The sequence below is a fragment of the Aptenodytes forsteri genome, unplaced genomic scaffold (genome assembly GCF_000699145.1).
Source record: "Aptenodytes forsteri isolate BGI_AS27 unplaced genomic scaffold, ASM69914v1 Scaffold1, whole genome shotgun sequence".
In the NCBI taxonomy this organism is placed as follows: Eukaryota; Metazoa; Chordata; class Aves; order Sphenisciformes; family Spheniscidae; genus Aptenodytes; species Aptenodytes forsteri.
In genome coordinates, this window is record NW_008795035.1 from 353,803 (window position 1) to 364,313 (window position 10,511).

Genomic DNA, 10,511 nt, shown 5'->3' on the forward strand with positions numbered 1-10,511 from the left:
CTGCCATAAACACCATTTATGTATATAACCAAAGAATTGACAAGTAAATATCAGTGTAAAGAACAGATTAATGAAGAAATTTTGTACACATTAATACTTAAATATTTACAGGATAGTTAAATTTGGTGTTTAATACAGCCAAAACAAATAGTCTAATCTACTTCCCCAACTTCTCAGATTTTTCTGATGTATTTTTATAGTACAAATGCAGTTATTTTGAATAAATACACATTGCTATCTTTAATTAAGCTTTAAAATAATCATCATCTTTCTGCTCATAATCTTTGAAAATACTTATTACTAGATGAAAAAGCTTCCCATTTAAAAATACTACCTGGTGGTGACCCTCAATTTAGTAATATAAACTTTTACTTAAATTCAATAAAATTATCTGGGACAAAGAGACAAAGGAAAGAATTCCATAGTCAGGTTAGGTTAATTTCTTATGGTTTAGCTTAACCTGCTCAGAGGCTCGGATCTCTGTTGAAAAAGACATCAACCCAGATGATATGCTAATGACTGGACATGTGCTTAGAAAAATATAGAGAAATAGCTCTTGAATACTGCCATTGCTGACAGCTCTCACCCTATGGAAGCGCTTGTACTTCTCTGTAAATGCCCTGCAAGAACTTGCTAGTAAATGTATACAGGCCAAGGATCACAACAGCCAAAAAGATGCTGTAGCACCTTGTATATATACAGTCTACTGGCTAACTGCATCCATGAACTTGATGATCTTTTTGCAGTCTCATTTATTTCCTAGTAATTTTGTGTTGAAGCTACATGCACTAGGACTCCGCTTTTTTACTGTACATGAAAAGGTCATTTAAGTGCATACGCAACATGTTATCCCCTCAGAGAACACATAACTTAATAATGTAATAGCTTTTATCATCTTTTCTCTTGTGTTTGAGCTATTTTTCTGGTACCACTGCTGTTAGACATGGCTTAAACATGAGTCAAGTGTCTGACACTTGCTGCATTTCCCAAGAGCCTGTTCTATCCCTCATCAGGACAACACACCTTTTTGAGTGTCAGCTGCTCACAGACTGTCTTTCCTGAGTTACTATAGATAGAGGACACCATGTATGAAAAGTAATACAGTCTGTGACAGCTGATATGAAAGCCAAAATTAACAGGAAAGAGAGATAGCTTTTTTCCCCCCAGTTTGCCTTTGCAAGCAGAAGAGAAGAGAAGTGATTCTACCAACACATAGAAAGCTCTCTCTGCTCAGAGACCACTGCTGAGTGATGTTCTTAGAGGCTGCCTGGACCTCTTCCTGAGCATTCAACTCCACTCGACAAAAGGTGATGGCGGGAAGTAATACAATTGTCGCCACTTCATTCCTTGCCCCTTGCACCCATTATGCATCATCATCTTCCACACTCAGGGAAGCAGAAAGACAGCAATTATCTTTCCCTTATCTTTTTTTCCACAGCATTGTTGCTTGTTCAAAGCAAATAGATAAAAAAATTAATTCCCTTCTGGAAAACTTCCAGAAAGCATGGTAGCCTGCATAGGTAAATACTTTAGCTTAAAAAATGGAATCAAATGCCTTTCCTGCTCTCCAGATGCAATCTATTAGTTACAACACACAAACCACGCCAGGACTTGCTTCCCTTCCTTTCTTAAGCTTTCAGAAAGTCACTATCCAATAGCTGAACCCCACGTAGACACATGCCCAAGGGTGAGAACAGGACAGACACACAAAGCCTTACGGGTCAACACTGTCAATAGGTCCAATTTAACTTAAAAGAAGTAGTATATATTGAGTTGTGAAACACACTACCTTTAATCATCTGTTGTTAGAGTTAGTCACAAAACCCCATGTCACTTAAGACCTGTTGGATAGAAGCTTTTAAGCTTTTCCCCCTGCCCCCCAAAAGGGGACATTTATTTCGTCATACATTACCTTTTTGTTCAGACATTCTTTTGATCTTCTTACCCTAACCCAATAGCTGATTTTGCTCCAGTCCAGCTTTCTTGGCACAGTCTTGGACCAGATTAAGCTGATCACCTCACCAAAGCCTTAGGTTTGGGTATCAAGACTGGTGACTAAGAGAGCAGCAGCTACACTGAACTGCTCTCTGGAGTCCTCTGTCTCCCCTGCCATACAGAGGAAGCAGAGCTAACTGTAACCCCACTAGGCAAAACATTCATCTCCATGAGCATTTATGAATCTATTGTTTTTCATGGCAGGCTATCAGAGATGAGAAATATTGAATGACCAGACAGCGCTCTAACAGAAGATGATAGTCTGCTGGCTGTCATCTTTCACTTACCCGTATCTCTAGTTCCACACTGTTTACTCTCTACCTCAAAAAAGCAATAGCTAAACATTTCACTGCTCCAGTGTTTTAGAAAAACAACAATTCCTGTGGTTAGCTTCTAAATATGGGTGATAGCTCAGTTATTCCACTTAGATGAGAGGCAAGCACTCACCTTATAAGCACTCTTCTGTCTCCTTTAAATCTGCAGTTCCACTATACAAAGCTGTTAGCAACAATTCTAACCTTTTCTTTCCATCACCTGCCCCTTGTATCTGTACCTATTCAGTGGTGTACTACAACAACTATTTGCACTAGCCACTGCCAAATCTGTAAAATGATTCAGGCAAAAGATTTGCCTTTAAAATAACCAACCTTACAAAATTTTTTTCCTTTTTTTTTTTTTAAATAGGATTAGGACAAAGATTTCTACCACTGTACTCAGGAGGACAGTGAGCTGAGATCAGGGTCAAGCAACAGAAATTAAGCTAATTCTGCTTTTGAACACGCTGCACTGTAAAATTATGGCCTAAGAAGATACAGAGACAAGAGAGGATACAGTGAAACCTGTCTCCACAGAAGCAACTATCCGCTGGTGTAGGATCCATTCAGAAACCAAAACCACTTATGGAACTTGCAGCTTACTGAGGAGTCCAAGGAACTGAATGTAACAGTTGAATGCCATTATCCCATCACTTCCCTCCTTATACCCCCATTCACATACCTGAACCAGGAAGGCATTTTAATGTCTCAACACAAACAAGGCACACAGAAAATCTTTGTAATACTTAAACGGCAATACACACTGCAAAGGTATATAAGACTTCAGGATTTGTAAAAAGTAGCTGGAAATTAATCGATATTATCTAAACAACAACATAACTACAAGTGTGCATCAAGCATCGTTTCATTATGCCATTCCCCAAGATCAACTGTAGTCCGAAGAAACAGGTTAGAACAAATTTGTGTGCTTCTGCTCTTTTTTGCCACTTTTCAATCAAGCAGGATTCCTAATTTCTGAAAATATGTAGGAATATAAATCCATCAGTTTCATTTGTGCTTTTCAATTTTATGCTGCTCTGGGTATTATAATTTAGTGTTATGAGTACTCCTAATATAAACTGCTGTCACATACAGTAGAGCATTTACGGAACGTATAGCTATGCAACAAACATTTTCACATCTCACTGCTCCTATCAAGAATTTTCCTTTGATAGGTTGGCATCTAGTTTTCACTTTGTGGCAGGGTCCTTGAATTCTTTACCTTATTTTTGGTTGTAAGCAGTTCTTCACATTTTGTATAGCATTTATTTTAACCTTAGGTGAACTGGGTTTTGTTGCATGCATGGCACATGATCTAGGCAGGGAAGAAGGAGCCTTCCTGCTCCACCTTGTGAGACATGGATGAAGGCTGACTCTCAGGGAAAAGCAGGGCCCCCAACGAGCTGCTGAGGTGACTCTGAGGTGACACAGTTCTCAGCCGTGTAGATTTTCCAGAGATGATTGTTTAAAAAGTAAAACAATCTAGACCCCCACAGTCACAGCTACAGATAGTGAACACTGCAATTCTTTGCACTTTTAATACCACTGAAGCGTTCTCAATATTTAGCCACATAGAACTTGTATGTGAAATCTATTTTCAGAAAGACAGTAACAAGGAATCTTATAGACCTCGTCTGTCAATTTTGCTGACCCACTGAGCACTCTAAGAAATGTTATTTGTTCTTCTTATTGATCTCAGTTCTAATTTCTTTAATGTCTTGTGGACAGTAAAATTAAAGTATCATGCAGGCAGCACACTGCTTGTGAACGACGACCTGGAAAGTCATTGTTAAAGGTAATGCAAATAGCAGTAATATCAGACCTTTCTAACGCCTCCTGTTGCAAGATGGAGTTCTGTTGTTCGGACCTCTGTCAAAAACTTTACCTGTTCCATGCTTCAGTATGTCTCATTATTTAGACTGTTGATCCACTAACACTTTAAACTGGAATAAGCTAGAACTGCCCCTGCTCATTTCTGCTCTTCCTTTAACCTGACACAAAATATTTGAGCATCTGCTCAAATGGACCACAAAGCTGAGATAGCCTAGCAAAATGTTTCAGTTTTTATTCCAGATCAGTTCCAAGTCTGGTTCATTGAATGGCGAGAAAAACTCTTATGATGACCCAGGGAGGCAGACAACACAGGGAAAGCAGTGATCAGCTGACAGTGGGAGGAGCACTGCTTCTTTCTTTCAGTGTCCTCCATTCATCCCTGAACCTATTCAATTAACTAAACACGCAGAAAACTAAGCCAAAGAGTGGGGCTTCTTGTTTCTCAATTCAACACAGGGTTCAAGACAGCCTGTTTCAACAAAGTAGAGTTCCAGAAGAGATGGAAAAGAGATGAGAGCAGCCCCACAGCTACAACAGGGGGCTGGAGATGAAGGAGTAGGAAGGATTAGAGGCAAGGATGGATGGAGAAAGTGACTTTCAGTTCTGGTGAGATGTTCCTTTTATTTGAAAGAAGCTTACTTTACCATGCATCTGCCATTAATGAACATAGAAAAGCTAATAAATACCTGCATTGTCTTTAAAATATTATCCTTTAAAACATCACTTTAAATGAAAGCCAATCAACCAACACGTGCACTTCTGAAGCCTATACATAACAACCTGCTGCAAAAGATTCTAGAATGTTATTTACCCCTTTTGCATTATTAATAGATTATATTCTTGTTTTGTAGGAATTTGCCAAAGATATTTCTGGTTGCCTTTAATATCTACATTTTTTGTAGGCTAAAATCCTCTTTTCTGACCACCAATGATTCATTGAGAAGGCACACATATTTGCAAACTGGTTTGGCAGGCTACAGTATTCTTCATGTTTTTTCTTTCAATAGAATAAGAAGATTTATCATGCTCTGTACCACCACAATAATGGAAACATATGTCTTATGGTTTTACATGTTTATAAAACTTCCAGTCACATTCTTGCTTAAAGTAATTGTATATGTATCACAATGTCATTCAGAAATTTTAAAAAAATTAAAAAAAAAAAATCAATAAATGTTATGAACATGTGTGATATGACAAATTAAAATACCTTAGTTTGCTTTCTTGTATGCTGAGACCACTTTCCATGGATAACAGACTATCATGTGAATGTCTTACACCTTGGAGAGGTGTCTCTCTGTGCCAGCCTCTGCAATCTAAATCTTTGTGGGCATCTGCAGAGAAAGAAAAAGCTGCTAGAAATCTTTCAGTCCATTTTACAGAAGGAACTTCTAAAAGAGGAAGTACACATTAAATTAATGAAATTAATTCATTAAATTCATTGTAATAGGGAATTAATCAAGTCAATCACAAAACCTTATTAGAATTAAATTACTTTTACAAGAACAGCAGAAATAGAGTTCCAAGATCACCTTCTGATTGTTGCTCTGAAAACTTCAAGAGGCCTAAACCAGCTACCTTTTTGTTACACAAACTTGGAAACAGTTCATTTTACAATCAAAAAATGAGCTATTGCTGAATTGGGAAGAAAATGGATCTCTTAATTTTCCAGTCCAACTTCAGCTCTTAACTGGCCATGTATTTCTTACGTGTCCATGCACAGCATTCCAAGATGTGTGGGGGGGTTGTTTTGGTTTCGGTTTTTTCTTTGGGTGATTTTTGGTTTTGTTGTTGGGTTTTTTTGTATTTTAAGTAAGGAATCAGGTTTTACTGTAATTCCACATGCTATTGGCCTAGAACTGACCTTTTTTTTCAAGTTCTTATCTCTTTGGAGAAACCTGGCAAGTGTCATCTGCAATTGCAGGTACAAACTGATTTCCTGCAGAACATTTTACTCTATAAATCATCCTATTGGCTTTAGTGAGAGGAAAGGGTTCATGATCTGGCCCTCAGTGTGAGGAAATTTTCTTCCATACTGGTTAGAAGAATTTGTGTACCCATCTCTTTTCTTCCATTTTTGATGTTTTGGTTAAATATTAGGAACTATGTTTTGATTTATTTCCTCTCACACTGTTTACTCACACCTGGTTAGCTGCCAAAAAAGTAAAATTTATGTTGTATCTTTTGCTCAAAATAAAAGCAACACTGTTGAGAAACAAAGAGAAGATAAAGATAACACTTTGGAAAACAACAGGATCTTGTGGTTTTCCTACTGCATAAGTTAATGCCAACTTTTAGGTTGTAAGTATATGTGAATTATTACACTAAGGTGCTCTGTTCTTAGAATTTTATACTCTGGTGTATGAGTTTTCCCAATCACTCTGCTATGATTTTTCAGGACCTTGTTTTAGGCTGATCAAAACTGTATCAGAACAATTCATTTTCTCATTTGCTAATCCCTTGGTGTATCAGTGAAATAGCATGGTGACTAATGCAGAAACAGGGATTAATCTAATCATTGTTACTTCATTCTTGTTAACTTCATATCCTTATTTGCTAATCAATGTATATGGCAAAAAGTGATAGTGAGTTGAATTTCAACCAAGCCTCAGAGGTGAATACCTCCATGGCATTTTCCAAAATTACTCACCAGGTTAAAGTCCTGTTGACTTTCAGTAGGCTACTTGGCAAAATGAGATCTTAGTTCCCAAGTCACACAAATTACTTTCAAAATTATAGCTATTACCAAATACATTCCACTTAAGTAAAATAATCTTCCATTTCTTTAGCTTACACTTTCTATGTAAGGTATAACTGAATGTTAAGGAACATGATATATGTCTCTCAGGCTGGATTTAAGAAAAAATAAGTGATGTCCTTTGAATTTTCTTGTCTTCTCTTACAAGAATGACCTAATAAATTTGAAGCAAAATTACTGTATTTCATAACAAAACCTGACTATCCTTTAAAAAACTTGACTCTTAGAAACATTAAAAATGTTTGCAATTCAGCTGTAGTATTCATCTAGAGTCCGTATTTTATTACGGTGAATTTGCTTGCAGAATTTTAAATATATGAGAACCTCATTTTACTTAGCGGCCTTTTAATGGAGCTCATGGAGCTTAATGGAGATAGCAATGGTGAAATGACAACTTTGTTGGTACCACAACTAACATTAGATGATACTTCTAGAAGAAAGCACTCATGAATTAACTGATGATATGAACACATTTCCCTGTTACTACATGCAGTGCTTCAAGCCCAAATGAAGCCATATTGTTAAAGCAGGATGGAAGGCTCTTATATTTCTGCCAAGTATCTGGCATTCTCAAATGGACATCTTTCAGGAAATGTGAAAAATAACTGCAGTCTTCTACCTTTCCAAGGTCATTTGTCATAACAAAGAGGCTGTACTGATTCCAATAGTCAAGGATAAATTCTCAGCTTGTCACAGCTGAGCTGAGAATTGTTCAACAGAATAAGCAATCAAAATGTAATGCCTTAGTCAAACTCCAGGCAGAGGGTAAAGATAAACATGTGGTAATGCTTTTGAATTCCTCCCTCCGAACAGAAAACTATAGTGTCAGAGTGACCTCTACAGGATTTCCACAGCGCTCCACGACTACAGTCCCAGGGACTGTCTTTAAAACACTCTTTCAAATATATTTATTTGGAAACAGAATACAGGCATCAACCTGCAAACTGACACTCCCTCCAGCAGCAGCCTGAGATCAGTAACAACCTGAATTTACAGCTTATAGAAACTCTAATTGTGTGTTTACAACAGACTTGCACCAGGTTTCTAGATATGAAAACTATGTAAGGACACACTTTAAACATTCTGCTGATTCAAAAGAGGTTTCAAGAAGAATTTATCGCACATAGAATAAATACAATTTGTACCAATTTTCGTCCTTTCATAATGGGTATTCCACTGCTACTGCACAAACTGTTGTCCTTTTCTGTCATCTTTATAAACCGCTCCTTCTTTGTACTACTATTCTCTTTTTATACTTAAGGACTCAGCCCATTTGACATAGGTACACTTTCCATTATGCTTAAAGGAAATAAAATTATCTCATAAGTGAGAATAATCTAGATGGAGGCACATGTGAATAGCAAGAAAAAAGTTCTTCCATCTGAATTTTTACTCAGACAACTGCAAATTGCTTGTGGCTGCTGGGGAAAAAATACCAAACAAACAAAATACAAACAAAAAACAGGATGTGACTAGGGCTTAGGCTATCTTTTAAAATGTTTTATTGGCTAAGAAGTAGTAAATAATGAGTAATTTTTGTAAAAAAAAAACAAACAACCAAACAAAAAACCCCACAAACAAAAGGATGTAGGCCCTGTTGTGACTCATAAGATTCCACAACAGTCCACGGTTACCCTGTGAAAAGGTAGACATTCTACCACATGTATTAACAGGAGTGTAGTCATGTAGACTACACCCAGAAACATCAGAAATAAGTAGTCTGCCCTAATCAGCATTAGCTGTATTGCCAAATTCCGTTTCAGACAATGCATTTCAGAAAGAACACTGAACAGCTGAAAAGCATATTTTTGGTATGACTTCTATTCCTCCCTTTCAAAAGATAAATAATGTTTCTCATTCACATCTTCACGTTTTTTACTTTTATTCTTGTATACATTTTAGGATTATTCTTTTTAGCCATAGTTCATTAGACTGTTTATTAAGCTAATATTAAGCTAATTTATCTTTGTGAACTTATTTGGCATATTGGACCATGTCATATAGATGGACTGATAATCTTGATAAAGTCAATCTCTTTGTATTATATCTGGAAATAATGTGAGGTGATGCATTATTTAATGTTCAGTTTCCATTTCCACCTTCATATACACTAGTTTCGTACACATATATGCAGCTTCCATCTTCATATCTCCTATTCATAAAGGCAGACAACCTTTGCTAATAAGATAAAAATGCTGTGAAGCCCTAGATTTTACTAAAAGCTGGTCAAAGCTGACGTGATACAGAGCTATAACACACAGGCTCTAGCAGATTGAGCCTTAAGGAAGTACTTCTTTCTTTAGCTCTACGATCCACATGTGGATGAACATTAACCAGTAAAATAATTCATCCAGCTCCTCATGGGAAGTGGCTCTCAGTGATTCTATTATTTACCAATATGAATTATACAAATGCTCCAGTGATGAATAAGCATTTAAGATTCTATACAAAAATTACTATTTTCCACTGTATTTCAGGAAGTTAAAGTGGAATAGAATGGTTGGAAAGCTGGAGCGAGACCTCAATCCATAACTCACCAAACGGTAATGCAAAGTAGACATCCAGTAAGATCTCATGTGAAGTTGGTGTTTTTGTGCCTTGAATCTCACTCCCGTTTTTTATTACTTCAGAATGCAATGTCCACCAGGAACCTGGACCTTCCTAGGAAAAAACGTTCTGACAGTTACCTGGGTAGGATTTATAGCATTATCCACTTCTTCCTGAATGAAGGTTCCCCTAAGTCAATAGAAGTTTCTTTATGACACCAGCAGGCTTAGGATCTATCCTAGATTCTTCCAACTTTTGTTTATGTTAAGTAGTAGTTAGGACTTCATGAAGTTTTTTCACAGGCATGGAATTTGAAACCATAAAATATTTGCTCTACTATGTAGACAAATACACATTAAGATGGTCAGATGATTAAAACGCAAGAAATATGAATATTGAAAATTACTCTTATGGACTGAGATTTTCCACTTCCCCTTTGAACTGGTGCCAAACATGTACATTCCAGCAAGGCTGAAGCAATCAATATATGCTAATAACCAAGCCAGAAAAGAGCTTGCGAAGTAACACTCCCTTTTAGGTTATTTCTGAGTTATATAGCCCAGAGCAGAGCTGCAGGGTTAAGAGGAGCAGGATAAATAACTAGGAAAGTTCCACAGTGGCCTAATTATAAATGAAGGCTTAGAGGGTCTGAAGAAATTAAGAAACAATCTCTACTCTTGCATCTTTGTTTAAAATTTCAGCATTTACTGTTAAGCCACAACCTCTGTGTCAGCAAGTTTTAAGTCAACAGCAGCTAGGGTAGCAGAGCAAACCAACTTGCTTTGGGGCCTGAAATAGCGCTTGGCAGCTGTGATACAGAGCAACTTCTAATTTAAGCAGGAATTACTTTCTTCCCCTGCTTCCATTCCGAGTAGAATCATTGAAATGTCAGTTCAATAGATGAATATTTATTAGTTCTGTCCTGGTTTCAGCAGGGATAGAGTTAATTTCCTTCCTAGTAGCTGGTACAGTGCTGTGTTTTGGATTTAGCATGAGAACAAAGTTGATAACACACCGATGTTTTAGTTGTTGCTGGGTAATGCTTACACTAGCCAAGGACTTTT

The 10,511-nt window shown here is 37.1% G+C and overlaps 1 protein-coding gene across 1 annotated transcript in view; it reads right to left on the reverse strand.

The window, feature by feature from the left end:
- Positions 1-10,511, reverse strand: part of LOC103896596 (protein unc-13 homolog A) — a 58,294-nt gene that overhangs the window by 37,541 nt on the left and 10,242 nt on the right. The window contains exons 5-6 of the mRNA XM_009276463.2: positions 9,438-9,561; positions 5,353-5,476 (exon numbers count right to left, since the gene is read on the reverse strand). Coding sequence (XP_009274738.1) covers positions 5,353-5,476; positions 9,438-9,561 — 248 coding nt within the window. The remainder of the gene's footprint in view (positions 1-5,352; positions 5,477-9,437; positions 9,562-10,511) is intronic.